The sequence below is a fragment of the Pieris napi genome, chromosome 10 (genome assembly GCF_905475465.1).
Source record: "Pieris napi chromosome 10, ilPieNapi1.2, whole genome shotgun sequence".
Taxonomy (NCBI): domain Eukaryota; kingdom Metazoa; phylum Arthropoda; class Insecta; order Lepidoptera; family Pieridae; genus Pieris; species Pieris napi.
Window position 1 is genome coordinate 2,063,369 of NC_062243.1, and position 27,576 is coordinate 2,090,944.

The 27,576-nt window shown below is 34.4% G+C and overlaps 1 protein-coding gene across 5 annotated transcripts; it reads left to right on the forward strand.

Annotated features, from left to right (window-relative positions):
- Positions 1 to 605: 605 nt before the first annotated feature.
- Positions 606 to 27,366, forward strand: LOC125053115. Of its 5 annotated transcripts, XM_047654330.1 has the most exons (26): positions 606 to 780; positions 6,597 to 6,779; positions 7,798 to 7,938; positions 8,154 to 8,186; positions 9,438 to 9,620; positions 9,778 to 9,921; positions 10,232 to 10,414; positions 10,488 to 10,619; positions 10,704 to 11,018; positions 15,841 to 16,155; positions 16,420 to 16,734; positions 17,083 to 17,271; positions 17,668 to 17,808; positions 17,883 to 18,203; positions 18,321 to 18,503; positions 21,552 to 21,683; positions 22,151 to 22,474; positions 22,632 to 22,820; positions 23,120 to 23,257; positions 23,510 to 23,614; positions 23,888 to 24,202; positions 24,396 to 24,552; positions 25,177 to 25,343; positions 25,567 to 25,893; positions 26,226 to 26,405; positions 27,039 to 27,366. In XM_047654330.1, the coding sequence occupies exons 1-26, from the start codon at positions 621 to 623 to the stop codon at positions 27,224 to 27,226; spliced, it is 5,160 nt and encodes a 1,719-aa protein (XP_047510286.1). In that variant the 5' UTR covers positions 606 to 620; the 3' UTR covers positions 27,227 to 27,366. The 5 variants fall into 5 exon arrangements, with proteins under 5 accessions (XP_047510286.1, XP_047510288.1, XP_047510287.1 ...); XM_047654332.1 differs by lacking the exon at positions 23,510 to 23,614; XM_047654331.1 differs by lacking the exon at positions 8,154 to 8,186.
- Positions 27,367 to 27,576: the final 210 nt, after the last annotated feature.

Genomic DNA, 27,576 nt, shown 5'->3' on the forward strand with positions numbered 1-27,576 from the left:
AGTGAGATATCCAAAAGATATTAGTTTTAAAATTGTTAATGTTGGGAGATCTTAATTACTAAGGTGTGACATACAAACTATTCGTGGTTGCTATATAATATGTTCTTTATGTACTATAATTGTATGTATGTGTATAAGTGCTTAACATATAACATATTCATACGTTTATTCAAGATCTGACAGCTGAGGCTTCAGCATGCTTGCGAAACACGGATTTTTCGTGTGTCTAAAGCATAGTTCTACGATTAGTCGCGACAAGTTAAGAAATGTTTGTCACCTTTATTTATATGAAAAGTGACACGAGAATGATAAGGACAAAACATTTATAGTTTGAAGGTTGTAGGGCGTACATGAATATACATGAAATAAATACCTACTTAGCGAATTAACTATACAAAAGTTAAATATCTAGAAAACTCCCGTTATCGTATTTCAATACTCATTAATGGAAACGGGATTAGTTAGCGCCTGAAAGTGAAGAATTAATTAAACGAGAGTGTAAACAAAACATCGTAGTGTGAAGTTCAAGTGTGTGCGCATGCGCGTTAGTCGGGCGGGCGGCGAGGGCGGGCGGCGCGCGCGCAGGGCGGCCGAAGCGTCAGTCCGCGCGCGATCTCGCCATGGCTCGGTGGGTGCCGGCCCTCGTGGCTTTGTTGCTCGTGTCAGTTGCCGCGCGCAAGTCAGCTCCCAAGACAGACCACGAGCCCCGAATCGAGGAGGTCACCGCCAAGCAGCTCGAACGACTTCTAACCGACAAGGACTTCGTAGCCGTGTTCTGGTGTAAGTTGGCGGCTTGCCAGGCCCATCCCGCGCCGCGAGTCCTCAGTCGCCGATCCCCGCTTGACCCTCGGCGGTCGCCGGTCGCTTCGCTGATATTTTGGCGAGCGAGTTATGCAACGGAGACAATAAAACCCGACCCGACCGCGTCGTCACCTAAAATGGCGGCGGGGCTCTCCACGGCTCGACCACCAAGGTCGCGGAGCGCCTACGCCCGCCCCGGCGATACCAGTGTATGCCGCATGTTCCTCTGAAATAGATTTCCATTACGTGCTGTTGGCATTCCGGCTATTTTCACTTGTCGCCAACTCTTGCGCCGTATCCGCTAATCGCCCGTTAACTATTAAAAAAATGCTATGTGTGTGTGTTGGCAAAAGGTGAATGTCATCTCTCTATGTGTTCTAATTATATTTCAGCTCGTCTACATAGATGATAATATATAACAATAGTGTTTTAGATACCTACGGCAGCCTCTGCCTCAATTTAGTCAAACTAATATCATCCCGTAATTCGTATATGTACCTAATACTTGACTTTACACAATAACTTTCCAAAACGGCCAAATTTTAGTTGCTATTGATAATGTACGCTTATGTTTTTACAAGATAACAAGTATATTTTTAACTAAATTTCGAACTAAAGAAGCTTAACCTTTCACTTTCCTTTAATTACATATATTCCAGTTCTAAAGAATTTTCCGTTCGTTATTTATCTCAGCGTATAAATACCCATTATTATTAACCAATTAATTGCAACAATTCAAAGTTTAACAAGCAATTTACGTTAAAAATAGAAGGACCCTGGTATAATGTGTTTAAGAAAAGATATAATAACGAAAACGTGCGTCGTACAAATGCTAGGCTTGGAATTCTTCCAAAGTCGTCGCATAATTTACTTGATTAACAAAATCTAGTATTTTTCCGATAAAATGTAATTAAAATCGCTTTTATCTTTTCTCTTTCCAAGGTTCTAGTAATGCTTACACAGAGCACACTCATGCTTTTTTTATGGTTCTCATCAAACATAAATAACAAAGTGTTTCGCTAGTTAATTTACAAACAGAGACGCCCGCGCATGGCCGTGACGTCTCCAGACGTGTCCGTAAACTAATAACATCAAATATTTTCATATGCTGAACATTATTTATACAAGGCCTTTACTAGTTTAAACCGATAAAGAAACAGTAAATGAATACATATCATTGTAGAATGAATGAACACAGTTTAGAAACAAATAACTTTAAACATAGTTTTTTAGCAATTCATAGACTTTTAACCTGACATTTATCATTCTTTGCAAGTATATAGAAAATGTTAAAATACCGAATAAATGTATTATGCCATATTTTAAGGCATTATAGAGAAAAGAATTACATTTAAATGCTAAAAGATTATGAGTCCTAAATGTAGGCACATTTGTAAAAATTACAAACACATGGCGTACCAAGAATCACTTTGCAGCTTTAAGATATATTAGTGAAACAGTAATCACAATATAAATGAATATAATATACCGTATTAACTCTATATACCCCGCTTTTTGGATTCTGATCATAAATCGAGTGAAGTTTACGGAGTTTTTTTTTATAATAAAGTTATATATACGCATTGACGTATCAAGAGTTACTTTGAAGGTAGCTCTATATGTGAACTTCTTCGGTTTTCAGCCTAGAATTTCGAATGCCCTGGCCTCTCGGCCTTTTTTTTACACCTATACATGTAACATTCCCTCTAATTGTTCACTTTATAATCAAAAATCTTTTGCTACGTAATTTTGTAACAAGGGTATGTTAAAAACAATATACTCAATAGCGGTTAAAATCTATGAATGATACACAAATCCTATGTATTTGCTTTTGAAAATGGAACGCTAAAACTATCACTACACTCCCACAGATACTATAACATTGATAAGTTTATATAATGTATATCTGAATATGAACTGTGCCATCGTTTACGTAAAATCTATTTTAGCATTTCACCTCTGATATTCTCGGACAAACGATTCAGATACTTTAAATATCACTTTTATAGTCGTTAAATCTTGGTTAGCTTGTTGATTTTGTGGAACCAAAATGCAAATGTTTTCGGATGGAATTAGAAGGCATAAAATGTAATGAAACGAGTTATTAAAATACTAAAGCTCACTGTAAAATGAATGAAAATTTTAAAGTTGTAGGTGCAAACTCGACCTTTGTACGAATGGATTTATTTTCTATTTGAATTTAACGTGATATCATTCGCAAACCGTCTTATAAAAATGGTTCTAATTTATCAAGTGTCTACTTGTCCACTAATAGTACCGCTACAACTTCATCTAGGGCCCAGATTTATATAATCTCTTTTGTGTTCATTTTCTAATAGGTAAGTAGGAGATACGTCTTCTTTGCTTGGACGCGGTGAACTATTTGCATCTAAGGCATGCCGGTTTTCTCACCTTGCTTTCCTTTACCGAACGAGCGAGTGTTAAATGCGCATAAACAAAGAAAAGTCCATTGTCACCGAGGTTCGAATCTACGACCTCAAGGATGAGAGTAGCAGCCTCAAGCTCTCGTCACATTTATTACTATTTTATTTAAAAGTAAAATTCAAATATACAAGTCAGAAATCTATAAATAATTAGTAGTTTAATTCCTAAATGATTTTTACAAAAACATTCGTGTATAATTGTGATCATGTAATGCTCTTGGGTGCGAAAAAATTGTCACATAGTTAGAACATAGGATATAAAGATAATATCCGTAGCGTGTAGCTACGAAAACCGCTACGAATAAGTCATGTACCATATCAATATATAACTGAGGCCCAGCACACATGGTGAAACGCAACTGCAACGAAACCCTTTTGAAATTATAGGTTTGAAACCAGTTTCAAACGTTTTCCACACACGCCGCAACCTAAATATGATGAAATTAGTCACAATCATTCCGATTTTGAGACCAGACAGAACCAAATCCGACACGAGTTTCCTGCACGCTGGTTTCAAAGCAACTGATCTGCAACGCGTTTCAAACCGGTTTCAAACTAGTTAGTAGAACTAGTTAGTAGAACTAGTTAGTAGTTTCATTTGAGTTTATGCCAAAGGTATCTATGGCATAAACTCAAATGAAACTCAAAAGTAACTAGTAGTTGCAGTTTCGTTGCAGTTGCGTTTCACCATGTGTGCTGGGCCTGAATGAACTGAATTGACAAGGCGATTAATAGAAAATAAGTAAAATTAGCAATTTAAACAACCTTTAGTTGTATCAAGATTAATGAAAGAGTGTATTTTCCCCTTGGCACCTCCAAAAATAGGTATATGGATAATAACTCTAAAGCCGATTTATTTGTGTTTTAAACAAAATGATTACATATGTTGTTTATATGTGATTAAAAGTGAGCTAGAAATTTGTGAATAAACACAGATACGCTTACAAAATTTAGCACTCGTGCTTGCCTGAGTACTGGTCAAACACTTAATTGTCATCTTTGGTGGTTTAAAATATATTGCTTCTTTATTAAAGGGAAAAGGGTTTATCAAAACACATTGAAAAAAACATACGTGACTTGTCACATAGCTTCGATATTTCATAAGAAAGTAGTTTATTATCAACTAGCTGATCCGGCAAACGCCGTTTTGCCATGTCATTATATCATTTATGGTTATTGTGCCTCACTCGACATAAATAGGTATAGTGTGATTTTTTTGTAGATATTTATAAGATCTACAATTACTTAGAACATTTTATGGTTCTATCTTTAATAGTTTAGGCATAGTACGCAAAATAAGTAACTTTTTTGGTTGATTTTTTACACCTTGTGTCCGAAAAACCCTAATATCTTACGGAACCCTATTTTTGTTCAAAATTAAATATAGCCTATATTACTCGTGGATAATGTAGCTTTCGAATGGTGAAAGAATTTTTAAAATCGGTCCAGTAGTTTATGAGCCTATTCATTACAATCAAACAAACAAACAAACAAAGTTTTCCTCTTTATAATATTAGTGTAGATATATAAGTAATGATGTTTGAATTAATATTACATATGTGCGCAACCGAGGAAAAAGTGTGATTGTCGATACGATAAAATCTTTTATATAGCGCCTGGCGGAAAATACGTTATTTTATTTATTATAAGGCAGAACAGAAGTTTACGTCCCGGTCTATACATAGCTGTAAAAAAGTCAATTTCTGAGAGGTCTGATGTGACAAAAAAGTTTTTATATTCAACTGTACAATGATACAGGCCACTTACCTTCGAATAAAAAAAAAGAAATAATGACAATAATTTATTTCATTATTGTATTCGTGCCTGAAAGTACGCCCTTGTAATTGCTCACTTTATTCCCTTAATGTACAATGTGCTTTATTTATGAAATTGAGCATATTATTCACTTACGAGTGTAGCTCGTGAGACGCATCGCCAATACTACTTGTCATTGTTTTCATTCATTATCGTTCATTTGTCTGAGTTATGAATGAAATTTCTGACAGTTGGCTTTGAGTCTCTCGGAAGTCTGTCGACCGACCTATTTTTCGAACTTGGGGTGTATCAGTATCATAATTGGGAGTGGTTCGTTCCATCGTGATCGGTCAAATTTGATTGATTTAAGGAGTTTTTATACCTGTTATAGTAAAAGGTGTGTCATTATATTTATTTATAAAAAAACGTAGATAAGTTATAAAATATTACTTACTTTAATATTTTTCTCTAATAAAACAAACATTACTTTGTATTATTCTAACCGCTGCAATTTGCTAAAACGTGTTCGGTATTTACCAATGTATACCTGGCTTTTCACTAAAGGTTAACTAAAAAGAGGTCCTAAATAAGTTCATGAAGTAGTTTAGTATTCATCAGTATTAACTATTAAAGTCATTTTACCGTATTACCTCGATGTTTATCGTTCGTAAGGCACTTTTTGTAGTTTACCATTTGGAACCAGCTATTATTTAAAGTACTTCCGAACCAATTCGACTAAACCTCCTTTACAATAGCGTACAAATTCTTAAATACCGGTAACGCAATCGCGGCCCATTTCACCCTTGCTTTACATAACAAAAACATTTAATAGACTCTTCTGTATCATCTTCATATCATCAAACATATTGAAATTTGTTTTCTCTTAAAACCGCACAGCGCTCGTAATGTGGGCCGGGTCGTCAATGTGTGGTTTTACGTGTTTAGTTTTTAACCAAAACTACGAATTTTTATTCAAATTAATGTACATTTTTATTTGCTATTTTTCAGGAGTTATATATTTGTTATAGTTTGTCATTTATAAATATTTGTTGGCATTAATCTGTTCTGAATTATTCTGAAATCGTTCTGAAATATTGGCGCGCTTGATGAAATATTCCAGATATTTTAAAAGAAACTCAAGGAAATTAATAATGTAGTTATCATAACTCCACTGAGAATTCACTTGTCAACAGTTAATCATTGTCCTCCTCATTTATGCGGTTACAATCGTAAAGATTTTTACTGTCTTCATTTCTAATACTGTTTAAAATTCTTAAATCCGTCTTGCTCAATAACAACATAAGAAAGAAAACATATTTATATTTCAAATTAAAATAAGATTAATTGAAAACGGAGTAATTGGAGTAGACTCTTGGGCCGTGGGGTTGCAGTGCACAGGTGCTAATTAAAGATTTAGGTTGGCGACTGGTACATAGTACCGGTGATCCCAGAGCTGGTGCTTTCCTCTCTTCTCTCTTCCTGTCCAGTAAATGCTGCCTAAACTTTTTAAATTTGTTTTAATTTTCTATTTATAAGTTTTTATTTTTGAAAACGTAGTTTATAATATAAGATATGAAATTCGACTTGAATTTACAGATGCAAGAAGTTGTGTCACGTGCGACAAAGTTCTAGACGAGTTAGAAAAAATAGATGATGACACGGACTCCTTTGGCGTAGACTTCGTGAAGATCAATGATAAGAGGCTGGCGAAACAGCATGGCATCACGAAATTCCCCGCCCTCACGTACTTCCGTGAGAAGGAACCGATCATTTACGAAGGTAAAACACTTTCACTGGGCATCTGTTTACAGATATAGATCAATACGAAGCAGATACACTTAAACATTCGAAAATAGATATTTCTAAGCAGTGTTATGTATTTTAGACTAAATCAGTGGCAGATTTACAAGGAGGCTGAGTAGGCTGGAGCTTAGGGAGGCGAATTTGGAAAGCAATCTTTATTTTTTTCAGCTACCCCTTAGAAATGAAAAAGATGGTTGGCCTGATGGTTTTCTGATGTTTCACTAAGAAGTCTGCAATAAATTTTGTCAATGTCCCCTCTCATTTGTCAATTTGGTGTAAAAAACTTCTATATTCTAAAGTCAAACAGCTAGTTCTAGACCTCTGCACCCTCAGCTCACATGAGCTCATATGAGCGAAATTGCAGAAAATGTATTTCCCCTTTTCCCCATTCCCTCTATCAACCCTGAACCCATACATGTCAGTCCTACTACTGGTTGGAGGCTGCGAACTGGATGGTGTGCTCAAAACACTATTTTTCGTGCAATTTCAACGAAATTCTTGGATTGTAAAAATAATCTTGGACATGACAACTGTGGAGCCCAAAAACTTCTCAGCCTATACCTTGAAAATTTGTGAAACTGCCACTGGACTAAATGTGTATAAAAATATCAAATCAGTTTGAATGACATTGATGCCTCGTATCTGTAGTAGATGCAGATATGTCTACGAGGTTGATGTTTTTGGCAAGTGATCAGATTTAATTAATAATACAGTACAGTAAGATTGACTGTAACTATGACTTAAAATAACAAATGAACTCTACGTGTGATAACTCGTAGAGAATTATTTGCCGTGAAAGCCCAATTAATCCAATTCTTAAAAGGCCGGCAACGCACTCGCGAGCCCTCTGGCATTATCACTGGGCGGCGGTATCACTTAACATCAGGTGAGCCTCCTGCACGTTTGCCCCCTGTTCTATAAAAAAAAAAAGTAACCAATGTTTCCAAATGTTTTGATAACTTGGTTAAAAGTTTATGTTTTTCTATAATTTTAGGAGATCTTATGGATGAAGAGAGCGTTTTGGATTTCCTGACGAGCTTAGAAGCAATGGACCTTCCAGACAGGATAGAGGAAGTCAATCAAAAAATCCTCGGAAAAATCGTCGAGGATACTGAATACGTAGCTGTGCTCTTTTGTACGTATTTGTATGTCCCACGTGGTTTTACTAAAATGAATACTGTTAATGAGCTAATATGGTAAAAGTTGAGGCCTTTCTTGACTAACAATTTAGAGAAAACAATAATTATAATAAGAGTAGTTAATATTGCTATTGCCATCATTTATAAAACGTACATCAATGATTGTAAAGGAAAAACGTTGTGCTGTGTGTTGACAGTATTTTTGACGTAGGTCCCGATCACAAAAATTGCGGCCCGATGAACAGTAAGTAAGGACTTCAGATGGCGGCATGCCTCATAGTATTAACGTTGTGGCTGGTATTTTGCTTCGTAGTTAGTTTTTATTTTACATAGATCGTGCTTTCCGCTTGTTATGCGCGGCGGGCACTTCTGGATTCCGAAAGATTTTATCGATATTTATTACTTGACTATGCATTTGCGTTTCTTAAAGCAGTTTTTGCCGCGCACCACCACTATGTGGAACTACCCACTGAAGTATTTCCGAACCGAACCGATTCGAATTCCTTCAAGAAAAGAGCGTACCAATTCTTAAAAGGCCGGCTACGCACTTGCGAGCCTTCTGGCAATGTGAGTGTCCATAGGCGTCAGTCCAACGGTATCACTTAACATCAGATGTGCCCTGCCCGTTTGCCTCCTATTACATTTAAAAAAATTGGCAAAGACAACACATCACAGTGGTCGTAACATGCAGATTCATATCCGATATTCATAATCAGACGCCAAACTATCTGGAATTATCCTTAGATGCCGGTAAAATCTAGTTAGAAACTTCTTCGTTAAGTCGCGTAGCGAGTTTGCGAATAAGAAAATCAAAAACTCATTTGCTCTATTGGATTGTAGAGCGAGCTATTTCAGATGTTCTATTTCCGTCTCAGAAGCAAGCTCGGATTGACGGACCGACATGTCATGATTACAACTGGCGAACAATTTCCTCACTCCACCTATTATGTTCCTTATATCAGTTTTGTATCTTAACCGAAAATAGATTCAGATAGAATGACCTTGACCTAAATACTTTGCAGTCTACATAAATATTTATATAAACATAGTTACACTTCACTTCACATTTTTACGTGACGTATCTAAGCAAATATAAATTATATAGCACTAGTTGGTGGATAGCACATGGTTTGTGATTCTTGAATGACTAGTTGATTTCCGGAACTGCTCCCTCGTAAGAAATGTTAGTTGATTTTCAGGTCTGACTTCCTTTCGAAGAATGTTAGATTCTCAACCCGGTTAATCCACTGAAGAATGTACCCTCCTTGCAACGATAGAAATAGCAAAGCCCAATACGTTCACCTTATAGCACTCTCACCACCACTTGCACGACACGACGCTTTAAAGCACACACTTTATTAACTTTCTTTTAACACAACAAATATTTCGTCAACGCTTAACTGCACTGCTTCGAATCCTAAACGAGGCATGTCATAGTGACATTTGATCTTGTTTTATGACGACAAACCGCTCTAATACACTTGTCATGTTTCAGATAAGCCTGAATGTAAGAAATGTGCAAAAGCACTTCAGGAGCTAGAAAATATTGATGATGAAGCAGATCAGCTCGGTATAGGCTTTGTAAAGATCCACGACGAGGAACTTGCCGAAGAATACAGTCTTGGAGAATTGCCAAGACTTGTGTACTACAGGCATCAGATACCTATTATCTACGAAGGTCTGTGACTCATTTGAGTAGCAATTAAATTACAAATGTAAACGTAATATCAAGCTATTTATATAACCAAAAGCATGCTTTCTATGAAGTTTGTAAAAATTTTATTAAGTATTTTTAAACGCCACGTTTTACACGCAATTATACTAAAATGTTTTAGGTGAACTAAGCCGCGAAGAAGATGTGCTGGAATGGCTCATTGCGAACAAATCGACTGGGGACGAAGAAGATGTGATCGAGGATGTTACAGCGAAAACCCTTAATACTCTTATAGGAAATGTAGATAACTTAGTCGTTCTTTTCTGTAAGTATTTCGTATTTATTTTTATATATTATTACTGTCCACCATTTGATCTGCGTGAATTGACCGTACATAGGTTAGTAATTCTAAGGTGTTATTAATTTCTATTCCATAATTAATCAATATCTAAATCATTTGTAAACGTGTACCATTCTCATTTAAAGAATACAATATTACATCGTCATTTTGTGCGATTTAGTCAACTTTAGGAAACTTTCCTTCTAAGCAATATTTTAAGTCTACAAGCTTCTTTGACTGCGTCTTTACTGATTTTTTTTGTATTTAGAATTTACATTATATTCTATGGTTACAGATGATCATGGTGATGAGGAATCCATGACAGTTTTAGAAGAATTAGAGAAAATAGATGATGATTGCGACCGCCACGGTATCCAGTTTGTGAAGATCGATGACAAAAAAGCAGCAAAAGAATTCGGCATTGACGATGTTCCCTCGATAGTCTACTTCGAGAAACAAATCCCCAATGTTTATGACGGTAAGATTATATAATTTTCTTGTTTTTCTAATAGATGATACTTTATGTTTTACGCGAATTTCTTTTCAATCAGGTGACCTTGAAAATGAGGATGAAATGTTAGAATGGCTGGTTGGTCAGTTAGAAAAGGATGAAATAGAAGACGTAACCGATGAAATGTTAGACCGTCTCATCAAAGATGGCAAAACAGTTGCTGTTCTTTTCTGTAAGTATTACTTATTAAAAGAACTATTTATGATAAATATCACGAGGATTGTACAAAGATTTTATTGGAATTTATTTATTTTAGATGACAACAACGATCGAAAATCTCAAAAAGTATTAGCTGAATTGGAAAACATTGATGATGAATGTGACCAATTAGGTGTTGCATTTGTAAAAATTGACAATGACGAGGAAGCAAAGGAGTACGGCATTGAAAAATTACCAACGTTGCTATACTTCGAGAAGGGAATACCAACTTACTATGAAGGCAATTTGGAAGAGGAAGAAAAAGTATTGGCTTGGCTTAAGCACCAAACGGAGAGTGACGAAATTGAAGACATTACTGATGAAATGCTGGATTTGATGATCGAAAAAATGCCATATGTTGCCGTTTTATTCTGTAAGTAAAAACTGTTTTAGTTAGTTATATTTAATCTTCATATATCCAACAAACGGACATTACCTGCTTGTCATGTAAACATTATTTTTTATTAGTAGGTATAGGTATTATTCGTTTAGATAACCTGTTTTAACGTACAAAATTGAGCTCCGTAATTAAATAGTGAAAAGTGACAAAATACTGATCATACAACTACAATTCACCAATAAAGTTATAAGAAAAGTGCAAAGATAAGAAATACAGTTATAAAAACAGTGCGATTAAAAACTATATCGTAAAACAATCCCGAAACAACTTCTGATATCCCAGTAAAGTGAAAGTTCATAGTCCGCCATTACACAATTCAATCGTAATTCGCGTCTGACAACTGACATCTCATCTAGTACCAACCTACGCAGCAGTGCCGGGCAGTGTTGCAAGATTTAAAAAAATTACTAAAAGGTGTTACAATTTATTAATTCCACTTTTCCCTAAAATGGATAAAAATATCGAAATGCTTTGGGAAAAATTAGAGGAAAAATTAAACCAACAAACTCTAACTATAACATCAGCTGTAACCACAAACGTTATGGAAGCGATAAATGATAAGATGGATTCAATTATTCAAGAAAACAAAAAATTAAAAACTCAGATTGCAAAACTTGAACAAAAACTAGATCAAATGGAAATAGATAAAAGAAAAAAGAATTTGGTATTTTTTGGAGTTGAAGAAAAGGGAAAAAGGGAATCTGAACTGGTAGACTATATCAAAGAAATTATAACAGATACAGGTTTACATCTAGACAGCCAAGAAATAAGCAATGTTTACAGAATTGGAGCACAAACTAACAAGAATCGGCCAGTTGTCGTTTCCTTGTCGACAAATTGGAAAAAACATTTGATACTTAAAAATAAATCCAGCCTTCCATCTGGGATCTATGTAAAAGAAGACTACCCGAAACACATATTAGAAACCCGAAAGCAACTGCAACCAAAAGTAGAGGAAGAAAGAAACAAGGGTAACTTTGCATATATCAAATATGATAAGCTAATCGTTAAGAAACCAAATGATCCAGGCCGTGAAAAAAGGAAGCGGGAACAGAGTGGCTCGCCGATATCACCTACACAAAAGAGGTCAAACCCTAACAAAGCAACGATGCCAACTGCAACGAATACAAAGGATGTAATAAAACCTAATTTATTAAATTATATAGCAAGGGGAAGGTCTAGCTCACTTTCAGAGGTATCAAAAAACAACTAACTGCCCCCGACAACCGGAACAAAAACAATGCTAACTGTAGATCAACACCAACAAAGGACAACGAAAGAAAACATGCACCAACCACCCCAAGCCGGCTGGTCACCGTGGGGCTCAGCGACTACTACCCTCCAAATTCACGATTCTTAACAAATACAATCAATTTCAACAGATCTCACCCACCACATCACATCTCTCCCGCAACAGAAAATTCCCATATATTTATTTGTACATTTAACGCGAGATCCCTATCATCAGACGAAAAACTCCTAGAATTTAAAGAAAGTGTTGCTTCAATAAGGTATGACATTATTGGCTTATCAGAAATAAGAAGAAAAGGATACAACATTGAAGAGGATAGTGAACATATATTTTGTTACTTCGGTGAAAGAAAGGGACACTTAGGCGTAGGGTTCCTCTTAAAGAAAAGACTCAAGCAATACATTGAGAGTTTTATTGGTGTATCAGAACGAATCTGCATTTTAAATTTAAGAATAATAAATTTAGATATGTCCATTATCCAAGTCCATGCACCCACTTCCGAAGCAAGCGACAATGAGTTAGAAAAATTCTATGAACAAGTACGTAATGCTATGAAGCACTGCAACAAGCAGTTTATATTAGCAGGTGACTTTAATGCTAGAATAGGAAAAAGGTTGCCTGGTGAAGAAAGAGTAATGGGTGCAAATTGCTTTGGTAAACGGGATCAAAGAGGAGATCTGCTCCTGCAATTTTGCCGTGAAAACGACTTAAAGATAATAAACACTCAATTTACAAAGAAGATAAAAAACCTATGGACCTGGCTTTCCCCCAAAAAGCGAAGAAGTCAAATCGACTATATATTAACAAATGACATGCGACATATACAAAACATTGAAGTGGTGCACAATCTATCTTTTGCCAGCGATCACAGTCTTGTAAGATGCACATATATAGTAAAAGACCTAAAAAAGAGTCGAGTAAAATATAAAAATAGTGCATACTCTTATCTTAAATCCCCAGAAGACGAAGAGTCATATTTAAAAGCCTTAGAAACCAAAATAAAAGACATAAAAGATATTGATGAAGGCAATGTAAACAAATATTATGACCAAATTAAGACGTCACTAACGGGAAGCATAAGAGCCGTTACATTAAAAACTAAAAATAGATATAATCGAAAAGGCTATATTATCTCAAATCACATAAAGGATCTGATATCCAGAAGAAACGAGTTGACACATAAAACACATTTAAGCAGCGTAGAAAAGAAGGAACGAACATATCTGTATAAAAATATACATAAAATGATTAAACAAGACAATAAAAAACATAGATTACAAGTACTAGAGAAATTTCTAACAGAATCAAGGAGTATAAAAAAAGGTTTTAGAGCACTTAACAGAACCAAACAATGGATACCTCGAATAAAAACCAGTTCATCATCGACAACATACTCTAGATCCAAAATAATTGAGGTAGCTTCTAAATTCTACAAGGAGTTATATGGCCCTAATAATAATATAAATAATAATACAGAAAATTTCAAAATCCATCACAACAACTTATCGACTGAAAGATTTTCAACTTATGAAGTTATCAAAGCTATGGAACAATTAAAGAAAGACAAAAGCTGTGGACCAGATGGCATAACAAATGAAGCTATAAAAGTTGGAAGATTTTTGTTAGCAACCCCCATAACAAGGCTTTTTAATATGGTTATGGATTCACGAAAAATACCCAGAGAATGGGCACGGTCTGACATAATTTTACTATATAAAAAAGGGGACCCGACTGATGTGGGCAACTACCGCCCGATAAGCTTGCAACCAAGTATGTACAAATTGTTCGCTTCCTGTCTAGAACGACGCTTGTCAAATTATACCGAAGAATATCAACCAGTAGAACAAGCTGGTTTTAGAAGAGGCTTCTCTACCATAGATCATATTCATACCTTAGACATGATTATAGAAAAATATATCGACCAAAACTGTCCCCTATACCTAGGTTTCGTTGATTACGCCAAAGCTTTTGACACCATATCTCACAAAAGCATGTGGCAAGCTCTTGGCGAATGTAATGTTCCTTATGAAATAATAGAACTCATACAAAATATATACCAGCAAAGCGTAAGCCGCGTGAAGTTAGACAGAATTGGCCCAGAAATAAAAATATGCAGAGGCGTAAGACAAGGCGATCCTTTGTCACCTAGAATATTTGTAACGGTTCTACAGAGCGTAATGAAAACCCTTCAATGGGAGAAAAAAGGGTTAGAAATAAATGGTCAGTATCTAAGCAACTTGAGATTCGCCGACGATATAGTTATCTTCTCAAACAGTGCGACGCAGCTACAAGACATGCTTAACGAATTAGTCTGCGCAAGTAAAAACATTGGCCTAGAAATGAATACCTCCAAAACTAAAGTTATGACTAACAGCAAAGAACGACCAATTTTTGTCAACGCCACGTCTCTTGAATATGTACAAAACTACATTTACCTAGGAAAACAAATATCGTTTAGTCAAAACCGACATGTGGATGAAACAAACAGACGTGTAAACCTAGCATGGAACAAATATTGGGCTTTAAAAGAAGTACTGAAATCCAACCATAACTTAACTATAAAAAGAACAGTCATGGATACATGCATACTTCCATGTTTGTCATACGGATGCCAAACCTGGATTTTTAACAAGGCGTTAATAAGGAAGATTGGAGTATGCCAAAGGGCTATGGAGCGCTCCATTCTAAATTTGAAGCTTAGAGACAAAATAAAGAACAAGATGATACGAAGTCGTACAAAAATAAAGGATGTTGTAACTTATACAAAAAGGCTAAAATGGAAATGGGCCGGTCACATTGGCCGCCTTTGTGATGGCAGATGGGTCAAAAAGACCCTTACTTGGAAAGGCCCAGTGGGAAGAAGAAAGAGAGGATGCCCACCGAAAACTTGGGAAGATGATATAAAAGGGATAGCGGGAAAAAACTGGAAAACTGTCGCATCAGATAGGGATAAGTGGAAGAATCTGGAGGAGGCCTTCACTCCATCGGAGGTCGAGTACTAGTGTAAAACTTAAAAGATATGGACTTACTGTAGTTATAGTGTACTCGAATAAAGGCTATTTTTATTTTTTTATTTTATTTATAGGTATTATATTATTTTGTCGTTGCTGTTACCAAATTCGAAATAATTGTGATTTCGCTGAAAATCAAAGCCAAAACATTAAAATATATATTCAATATACCTAAGGCATATAACGTTGAAAGAACTGACTTATTCAGTTTAACACTAACTGTATTCATAAGAGTGGCCATCATTTGTTATGGGATGGTTTAGGTTGTTTTTTTTTGTTTTTTTCTCTTTAGAATTAGTGTTAAGCTGTAACGGTAGAAATTAAGTTTTAAATAAATAAATGGTTCCGGGGTTGTGATACCGCAAATAAGGCGCCAACGAAACTTAAAGATTTCTCTAAATCTGTGCTTGCGTGTACTGCAATTTAAATAAATAATTATATTGTATTTTAATCCGGCAAAATATTTTTTAAATAATTGTTTGAATAAGAACTAGCAAATAAATCACATATAGTGCATATTTATTCGTTTCAGATGACAAAGACCAAAAGAAAAGCCAAAAGATCTTGGCCGAGTTAGAAAACATTGATGACGAATGTGACCAAAACGACATTGCGTTCGTGAAAATCGATGACGATAAAGAAGCTAAAGAATATGGAATTGAAACAATTCCAACCATGGTCTTATTCGAAAAGGGTATTCCTCATGTATATGAGGGTGATCTTATGAAGGAAGAAGAACTTTTGGGATGGTTGATTCATCAGAAACGTCACAGTGAAATTCCCGAAGTAACAGATGAAATGATGGACAAACTTATAGACAGTGCAAATTACTTAGCTGTTATTTTCTGTAAGTGTATTTTAATATCTTTCTTATATAACGAATTCTCAGAAAAAATAATCATTTATCAGTTTAATTTTAAATATCTTAATATACATTAAGATGTTATATATATATTATATATGATGCTGATATAAGCATACCTTAATTTTATGATACTTAGAATTTGGCAAATGTGCGATCAAATCAGAATTTTAACAAACATATATTGTGTGTGTTTTCTTACCCTTCTATTTTTGATCATTATATACTATGTGATATATACAATTTCAGATGATAAAGAGGACAAACAAGATATAAGAATATTGAATGAACTGGAAAACATTGATGACGAATTGGAGAAAGAAGGAATTGTTATAGTCAGGATGGACAATGATGAGGAAGCAAAGGAATTCGGTATTGATCACCTCCCTACTTTAGTATATTTTGAAGATAACATCCCGGCTATTTACGAAGGGGATCTGATGAATGAAGATGAAGTATTAGCATGGTTGATTGAGCAGAAAAACACCGCAACCATTGAGGAGGTTACTGACGAAATTCTAACAGATCTCATTGAAGAGCATGAATATGTTGTCGTCTATTTCAGTGAGTAACTAATTGTTTATTATAACATATGTGTAAACTTAAGTGTTTTCTAGGTCCATTGATTGGTTTAAAAATCACGAGGTTATATTTACGTTTATCTTAAACCAGGCGCAAAAAGGATTTAATCTCTTAACATATTTTTGCGGAAAAACCTGCTCAACAATTCTCAGCCATTGTCAACACTCTTCATGTCAATAGATTTTTGTGTGCAATATTACTTTATAATAATTCCCGGAAGATTCAACAGCCATTTAAAGTCCGACTAGTATATGCCGCGAATGTGCAGAATTTTCTTAGTAATAAGTCACTGGTATGGATTACGGTTTTGATACAATATATCCTTTATAGGCGGAAACTGTGAAGAAGGTGAAGAATGTGATAACATCTTGGAGGAGCTAGAGAACATTGATGACGAATTGGATGAAACGGGAATAATATTTGTGACCACTGAAGATACGTCGTTAGCTAAGAAATATGGAATCAAATCTTTCCCAGCATTAGTATTCTTCAGGAATAAGGAACCTCTAATATTTAAGGGTTTGTTCTGTTTAATTCCACTTTGTTTTTTCTGTATAGTGTCGAGCATTATATAACGCTGTATTTATATAACAAATAATAATAATCCAGACCTTTTAAAACAATGCCTCACCGATTTCACTGGAACAAAATCGGGTTATAACCTGCTAGCTATAGCTAGACAATTAAAATTCGGTTAAAACAGTACTAATTGTTTTTATTATGAATGTTATAATGTGGTTGTATATTATTTCATCATCTGTCGTAATTAAACTAGAAAATGACGTGATATGAAGGTTGCCTATTTAATAAAATAAATTTGATTAAAATATAGGAAAATTTTAATCAAATTTATTTTACATACATGGTTATAATAAATTTAGATGGACTTTTATAATTTTAAAACTTATGTTAAAGGTGACATTGAGGACGAGGACGAGGTCCTTGCATGGCTCACAGATGAAGACACTTTGGAAATTCCAGGAAAAATTGAAGAAGTAAATTCCCGGATGTTGGAAAAAATCTTAGAGGAAAACGACCATGTTGTAGTTTTCTTCTGTAAGTATTTGTAATTTTTTTTAAAGTTACAAAAATGTATATAAAAACTTTTCATTCTAACATTTTTTTTTAAGATAAGGAAAGTGATAAAAAATCACAGAAAATTTTAAGCGAGTTAGAAAATATTGACGATGAATGTGAAGAAGAAAATATTGATTTTATTAAAACATCCGATGAAGGCGTTGAGAAGGAATATGATTTGCCAGGCTTACCAGCATTAGCTTTCTACAGACATAAATTCAGAACGATCTATGAGGGTGATCTGATGCACGAAGAAGCCATTCTAAAATGGGTTTTGGATCTTCAACACTCACAGCCAGAAGTCATCGAAAATGTAGACAGAAAAACGTTAAAAGACCTCATTAATGATGTTGAGCATTTAGCCGTATTCTTCTGTAAGTAGGCAATTCCTTTCATTATAATTATTTATTACATAATAAACTACAAATAAAAAGAAGATTTTATAATTATACTTTTAGATTGTAACGATTTAAATACGCATGTATTTTCAGATAACGATGACTGTGATACCTGTGATGAGATTTTAGAAGAATTAGAAACAATTGATGATGACACCGACAAACATGGAATACAGTTTGTGAAATCTAAAGATTCTAAGCTTGCGTCCGATATTGGTATATTTAGTTTTCCAGCGTTGGTATACTATGAGACTGGAGTACCAATCATGTATGATGGTAAGTTTTAAATAGGCTTCGTGAAAGGAGAGTTTATTTTCATAACAAGGAGATAAAACTTGTATGGTTAGTAAATAATTTAAGGTTAGTCGACATCACAGGAGACCGAAGAGCTGGCAGCTACCTCGGACAAAGATTTAGCCTAGCTATTCAAATGAGGAACGCTGCCAGTATCTTCGGAACCTTGCCTAAAGGGACTCCTTTTAATAATATATTTTAGTTATTATATTTTAAGGTTAGTTATTGTTTTTTGTTATATTAATTTATGTTAGAAGTATATACATATGTTATTTTTTTATTATTTAAATATAACTATTTCGTATAATAATTTATAAATGATTAATCTGTTTATAGGTAACTTAAAGAACGAAAATAAGGTTCTCCAGTGGCTAATAGATCAAAAAAGTAAGAATCCACATCCATTTTCAAACGTTACAATAATTGGTTTATCTTTAATTATTTCTATGTTATATACAAAAAATAAATACATGCATGACATCATTCTAGACATCAAAAATTCTTTCAAAAGTCTTAAGCCTAAAATGCTGTATGTTTGAGCTACGTCACTTTGCATGACAGTTACTAATGCCTGCAGGTGAAGATACCCACCGAATATGAGCTAATTGTTATAATGGCCAATGCAGATGTTAAAATAATAACTGGGTCCATGAGGCATTATTAGCCATATCGAAAATAAGAAATGAAAATTTCATGGAACTTAGTCGTATCGACAAAAATGGAAACTTTGAAGATGGTTTTTCCAGGAGCCGTTCCAAGCAAACTCGTCAAAGGTGGCAAGAGTGAAAGGCAACAAAATAGGAATACACGTTTCCGCAATAATGATGATGATGACGACAATGATGACGATGACAATGACGATAATAGCGACGATGACGATATTAATAATAGGTTTAAAAAGCTTTCGAAACTACCTGATAAATTAAAAAGGATAGTGAGTTCCAATTCCAGATTAAGTTCTTCGAAATCTTATTCTCCTAAAAACAGAGTAAGTGTAAATGGTGACGATGATGATGACGACGAAGACGATGATGACAATGACGATAACGATGACGACGACGATGACGACGAAGAAGAAGACGATGATGATGACGACGATGACGACGATGATGAAGATGATAAAGACCATGACGATAGTGACAACGACGAGGATGATGACGACGATGAGGATGATGACGACGACGACGATGATGACGATGACGAGGACGATGTTGAAGATGAAGAAAGTAATTCAAATAGCCTAAAAACCGCCTTTGCAGGTAATTGAGTAAGCACTAATCGGTAGAGAGGTCCCTGCACGGAGGCACACGCACAGATGTCCCCAGTTACACATCTGCATGGTCGATAATCGAAACGAACCCGCATGGGTCCATAACCAGCTGTTGCCTGCAGTCATACGCGAACGCTTAGCAATTAAAAAACTTCTTTAAACTCTTATGATTACTAACACAACATGTAAGATTAATAACGCGTTCTTCTCTCGCGTGGTTAATTTTAAATATGCACAATATTAACGCAAGTAACTGTTATTTTGGTTTCAATATGCCGGTATAAACCATAAATTTTTACTGACTGCAGGCGATCGCTGTTTCTACATTGGATTGGGGGCGAAACCGGCTGTGCCAAAAGTGACATACGAACCATACCAGTGCTGTCCCACTAAAGTACAAAGTCCGACGAAAGTAGCCAAGGCGACCCCGACCAAAGTTCCGGCGAAGAAGCTTGGAAAGGATAAACCAGTGTTACCAGAGAAACCTACTAAGGGAAAGAATAAAGCACTTGCCAGGCCAGAAAAAGGCAAAGGAAAAAAAGGTTTATTCGACTCTGAAAACATTTGGTGGTGGTAATGATGGTAATTCTAGCAGGAATATCATAAGATATTGTTGTTAGACACGCGTGCGCGTATCAAGTGGACACGATTGCATTTTAAAATCTCACCAAAAGTCTGTAACTTAGTTATTTTATTAAATCTAACGCTGCATCAAATTCCTCTGCTATATTAACATCTCCAGTAACTTCGTGTCCCTTGGTCCTTGCAAGCACTTCGCGAGGTGTTTATAGTTTACTTTATAATTATTGCACTTTGACTTTTCGCTGCATATCTCGATCTAAACATTTTCGATGCAGCCTATACTGTTCTGTCATCATGACCAATGTATAATTTTGTACACGGCAATATTACCGTGCCGTGCGTTCACTTTAAATATTGGGATATTTAGAAACTTTGTAAGTTGGTGTATAAATCGTTATGTATATTGTAAATTTTATTCCAATGTTAGAAATTAACGATGACACAACACAGAGGCATTTTAACTTCACTTACTTTGCCACATTGAAAGACTTATCGTTGTAAGGATTTCATGTTCATAAATAGTTTTCTAGATTTCATGGAATCTCATTAAGCACATAACTTACTTTTAATTCACTCTTTCTGTTGTTATATGTATAATTAGATTAATGTATTTTGTATCGCCACTTTAATAATAGGTATCTACAATTAATCTCTCTTTTGCAATTATAAGCAAATGCAATGCTACATTTTATTGTTTTTCATATTATTTATTTATTATATTATGTATGCGTCTGAGATTAGTAAGTCGATCATATAAACTTTTGTCTAAAAATTAATATCTAAGTAAATACAAGATAGTTTTTACAAAAGAATATCAACCTGTGAGACAGAAGTCACGAAACTTTGCTCCAGTACTAGCGTTGTGAATAATGTTAAAGTTTTGTTGTCTGATCGACATCTCGCATGAATGTTAATTTTATTTATTCGTTATGTTGAATCTGTTGAGTCGACGCTGGTACAATATTTTTGTTAAATAAATACATTTTAATTAATTATATATTTTATTATTATACACGAATGATGTCAGCATGGTATTATAATACATAGTAGTCCACGCATGTCAATTATTGGATGTTTAATGGTGAGTTTTTAAAATATACAAAAATGGATGTGGATCCTTGCTTATATATTTTTTATTAGGTAGATTCAGAAAAGCAATAAATTTAAAAATATTTTAGGTAATCTTTTTGACGAAAACGAAGTTCTGGAATGGATGGTTAAACAAAAAGAAGATGAAAGCATCGAAGAAATAAACAGAGACAAACTATTTAAATACATTGAAACCAAGGAATTTTTGGCAGTTGTTTTCTGTAAGTATCAAATAAATACAATATTGTAATTAATTGTCATGTTTCGAAAGAGGCGTTTTAGTATAAAAAAAGTCAAATCATCGCTTATGTAAGTAGCTAATATAGTTATGAACTCTACGCTACTCTACTTATGGACGTAAAACTATTATAAGACTCTAAATTTATGTGATCATGAAACGGATACTAAAATCTGCGACCCAGACCTAAATATGTTGTAGCGAGTGATTTATTTATTATTAATTTATATGTGGTGCCTGTTCTTAAATAAAAGGGTATAGAACGGACCTGAAATTTCCGAACAAACTCTCCGCATTTTAATCGGATATCTATTTTGTTTTGTTGTACAATCCAAAAAAACTCAGAATTCTGTCGTATTTGTACTACTTATTTACAAATATAAAAAACACAATTTTTAGAAATGTTTATGCCTATTAAAACAGGTTAAATGATTTAGTATACATTTTTAGATAAAGAAGAGGATCCCGGTAGCCCAAGAATTTTAAGACACGTAGAATTAATTGATGATGAAGCTGCTGAATATGGAATAAAAATTGTAAAATGCAGCGATCGTCTAATGGCTAAGAAATATGGATTTCGAAATCCACCTGGAATAACATACTTCAGGAAAACAAAGGCTATTAATTACGATGGCGATATGGATGATGAGGAAGAAATTTTAGATTGGTTAACGAATCCTGAAAATATGGAACTGACTGATCATATTGAGAAAGTGAACAAAAAGATGTTTCAGAAAATAAGACAAACGTCGGATTATGTCGCCGTATTCTTTTGTGAGTTTCTTGTTTAAATTACTATTTATATTTGAATGTCGAGAGACACATATAACATTAAGTTTTAGCTATTTCCTCTGAAATTGGTTTTACTTAAATACATTTAAGAAAAACAGATTTTAATTTTAGATGGTATTGCATATATTACATGTTTTAGACAGTAATGACTGCAAACAGTGTCCCCGAGTGCTGGCTGAGATCGAACACATAGATGATGATGCGGATGGAGCAGGGATCAACTTTGTGAAGATTGACGATAGACAGATGGCCAAAGAATTCGGTGTATTCGCATTACCAGCAGTTCTCTTTTTCAAAATGGGTTCCAAAGATCCTGTTATATACGCTGGTAATAATTCCTTATTAACTTTATAATGTAGATATAATGGTGGATGAATGAAAAACTTAGGTACATTTTATTTAGGGTTATCTTTGAGAATGTATCCTGACTATTGAAGGAATGACAACGGCAGAAGAAATGAAGAATGAAACATTTAGCACTTATTAACTTAAAAAAGTTAATCTAACGTAAAATAAAAATAAGTAAAATATTTCGGTGATCGAGGCATTGACAGTTATTATCTTGGCACTTTTCAAAGATCGTGGAGATCAAAATATTTCAATGTTTACACGCTTTAAATATTTCAGGGGATTTATATGATGAACAACAACTATTGAGTTGGCTTCTCGTCCAAAAAAATCCTGCAGGAGATGTTATAGAAGCGCTCGAGGGTCAGGAACTATTAGATTTAATTGAAGACTCATCTTCGATAGCTGTTTATTTCTGTAAGTTATATTTTATTAATACAATGAAAATGAGTTTAATTCGACTCTGTATTGTCAGGAATCTAATACTAATTTTTTATCAATATGGCGGCGTCCAACAGTCTATTTATTTGGAGTGTAAAAAAGATTTACACTAAATTCGTTAACCACAAAACACTTTATAATACAATATTAAAGTACCTACGTATTTTTAAAAGTAAAGTATAGGCAGTACTGTTCTTAATTTATAATAATTATTCTGCTTCTTAATAGGGAACAGAACTTTATGTGAACTGTGTCATGCGAAATCTACAGCAAAGAACACTAAAAAGAAATTTACCAAAGACCCCGACGAGGCTGAATTACCAGAGATAGAGGGTACTCAGGAGAATTATGAAATAGATTGAACCTATCCAATATTTAGTACTCAATCCAAGCAAGCATGCAGCATGCTTTTTGGCACACTCTGATAAACCCATTATTTGTGTACTACATACCTACGACCCATCTAAATATTGTGTATGTGTAGATAGTTTTACCTCCACAAATCACCATAGTCGTGACGTATTACCTAGAGTGATGTTTAGCCCGAGTCAATCAAACAACAACACCAACACAAAACAAAACTTAATAATAAAAGTACATTTTCAGATTCATTGGACTGTGAGCAATGTACTGGAATTTTGGAAGAATTAGAAAATATAGATGACGATTGCGACAGACATGGAATAAAATTTGTTAAAACTCAAGATTATTCTATTGCGGAGTCGTTTGGAGCAACCGACTTTCCAGTGTTGGTTTACTTTGAAAATGGCATTCCCAATGTCTATGAAGGATCATTAGCGGAAGAGGAGGAAGTATTGCAGTGGTTGATAACTCAGAAAACTGAAGATCGCATTGAACTGATAACCCGTGTTATGCTAGAGAAAATGGTGGATGAAACTCAATATTTAGCCGTCTATTTCTGTAAGCGTTCAATTTAAGTTTTTACTGATTCTAAGGCGTTTCTAAAATCACAGTTTTGACCTTCTTGTAAATATATTTTTTTTATATTTAGGACACTATTGATACACGATTCCTTATTCGCTAAGAATTAAGAAGATTCACTAAGATAACGCTATTTGCAATATCAGTAAGTAATATTTTGTGTTGTTTACAGATAAATTAAATTGCCATATTTGTGATCACATATTAGAAGAGCTGGAGAATATAGATGACGAGTGTGACGTATATGGTATACATATGGTCAAAATTCAAGATCCTCAACTGGCAAAAAGATATTCAATCAAGACATTCCCTGCAATGGTATATTTCAGGTATTGTTATTGTTACAAAAATTTTAGACAATTTCTTTTTGAGGTACATTATCATATTTATTTATTTATAAAATCTTGCCAACGCTTGGTACACTAATACATTGACAGAAGAAAAATAAAATACAGTTTTCAATGTGTCAAGCACTTACAGGCAAACATAGCATGTACAAGAAGTTATAAAATTAATTAATCAAAACAATAATAAAATTTAAACAAACACTATACGAAAATCGCTCTCAAAGTCTGAGGTGAACTATGGATGTCCAGATCCAGCTCGTTTAACAGAATGCTCAATCTGGACATCGGTGAATTTCAGCCAAAACCCGTTCTCCGGAAAGGAGGAATAAATGGAATGATGATAATATTCTTTATACTTATTCAATGATAATATTTCTTATACTTACTTAGTTTTCTCGTTAAATTGAATTGAATACATAAAATTTAATTAATAATAGACTTCGAAATTTGGTTTCCTCGTTAGATCACGTTAAAAAGAATAAATGGAAATGATTTTACTAATCACTATCCTTCAAAAAACATAAGGCGTAGATATGTATTTGCAACATACATCACCATAAACTTCACTTAGTTAAAAACTAGAAAGTTTTATCTTTGAAATTACAGAAACGGCAATCCACTACTTTTTGAAGGCGATTTACAAAATGAGGAATCAATACTGGAATGGTTGATTGACGACGAAAATCGTGAACTAGCTGATGAAATAGAATCTGTCAATGATCGAATGTTGGAGAGATTATTATATGAGTCTCATTTACTGGCTGTTTTCTTCTGTAAGTTTTCTTAGAAAAACCCTGGATGATAAAAGTACTGGATATCTGGATTAAAAATATACTCGGTTAAACTAAATTGGCCATCTGGTACAAGTTTTAAGTTTCAATGATTGGGGAAAAAAAATAGTTGATACATATCTTCCACATTCAGAGTCCAGGAGCCTAGGTTTTTTTTAAATATCTGTAAAATAGCATATAATTTAAAATCTCCAATACTTTTCAGACGATGACGAAGACTGTCCAGAATGCCAAGAAATTCTGGAAGCATTGGAACAAATAGACGGTGAAGTGGATCAATTCGGTATTGATTTTGTGAAAATTGCAAGCGCAGAGGCAGCCGCACAATATAACATCATAAATATTCCGTCTTTGGTGTATTTCCGCAAGAGAGTTCCGATGCCATACGATGGAGACTTGCATCAAGTAGATAGAGTACTCCAATGGCTGACGTCTCAAGAAGTTTTTGAAATCAAAAACGAAATTGAAGAGGTTAACCGGAAAATGCTTGATAAGCTTCTTGAGGAGAACGAGTTCTTGGCGGTTTATTTCTGTAAGTACTGTTGGTTACCAAATCATCACTAATAGCTTTCATACATAGACGGCATGTCAGCATAGTTTATTTTTAGCAAAACATAATAAAATTCTTCAAACTTCTTACACAGCACAAATTAAAATAGGTAATTTATTAGAAAATAAAACAAAAATTTTATAAAACACACTTATGAATGTCAAAAAAGAAAAACATATTAAATGCTTCTAATTTTAAATATACTGCCAGTTCTCAAATCAATGGCGTAGAACGAAAGAGAAGAGCTGGCAATTTACTCTCCGCCACTTTAAAATCGCCAAGAATCTGAATTCACGTAAAATTTTACGTTTTAGATGAAAACTCAGCGGAAAGCCGAATTGTCCTGGACAAACTGGAGAACATTGACAGCGAAACTGATAATTTAGACATCACATTTGTGAAGATGCACGACCCTCGTTATGCTCGCAAATGGGGCGTGACTAAACTACCCGCTATCGTATACTTTAGGAAACGGTTCCCGAGTATATACAGGGGTAAGGAACATAATTTTTAGCATTAATGTCAAGTTCCAGTTATTGGGATGAAACCTATTACTTTCCCATTTCATAACGACGACTCATTGGTCTAGTGGTTAGTACCCCTGACTGCGAATCCATGGGTCCCGGGTTCGATCCCCGGCTGAGACGAACATCGATGTGATGAGCATTTGGTGTTGTGCTTAGGTCTTGGGTGTTTTGAATATGTATTTATATGTCTATCTATCTATCATATGTTTGTATATTCTTTGCCTAGTACCCATAACACAAGCTTCACCAGCTTAGCATGGGACTAGGTCAATTGGTGTGAATTGTCTTAAAAAAAAAAAATAATAATAAATAAGTCAAATTTCTCCATTCAACTAAATTATTCATCTGTCTCTTTTCATCATAGCGTAATCATAATTTAACAGAAAAGGATAAAAAGCACTTCAGTTAAAGAATGGAATTAGATTGATTTAGTTTTTATGAATTTGTCAGTTGTTTATGAATAAGGTTTTTTTATTTATCAGATTTGTGCAACATTTTAAATAATCAAACTTGTTGTGGTCTTTATGAAGATGTTCTTGTCTTGATGATCTTTACATGCAAAAAGCGGTAAAAATTAACGATAAATTTTGCAACTTTCAGGTGACGTTATGGCCGAAGAAGAGGTTTTGGAATGGCTGCGGAAGAACAGATTCCGTCAGCCGGAACTAAATATATTTATGTACGCATTGATAGCTTTATCGATAGCTTTTGTCATGTACACAGCTTTCCTGCTTCAATGCTTTAAGCCTTCTCCAACGCCCACCGCACAACATCCAAAACAGGCGTGAAACATTCTATGAAGAATATATGCAAGAAGATTCTTGAACCAAAACAAACCTATATATAGCAGAATTAACTATACTAAATCTTTAAAAAGCAGGCGAAACCGAACATGATTGTTCTAAAGTACTAATTAGCATAACTAACAAGAAAATCTTTTCAGCTGGCATTATGTTTGCCGAAGGGCTTTTGAGTTGAATTTATAATTATTTCCGGTGTTTTTTTTTTATTATTATGGCAATAGTTTTGTCTTTTTCCGGTGTTTTCGAATGATTTAATTTTGAATATATTGACGTCACTTGCTTCTTCATAAGTCAGCCTATTCGAATCCGACCTTTGGTTTTAAGTTTAGACAATC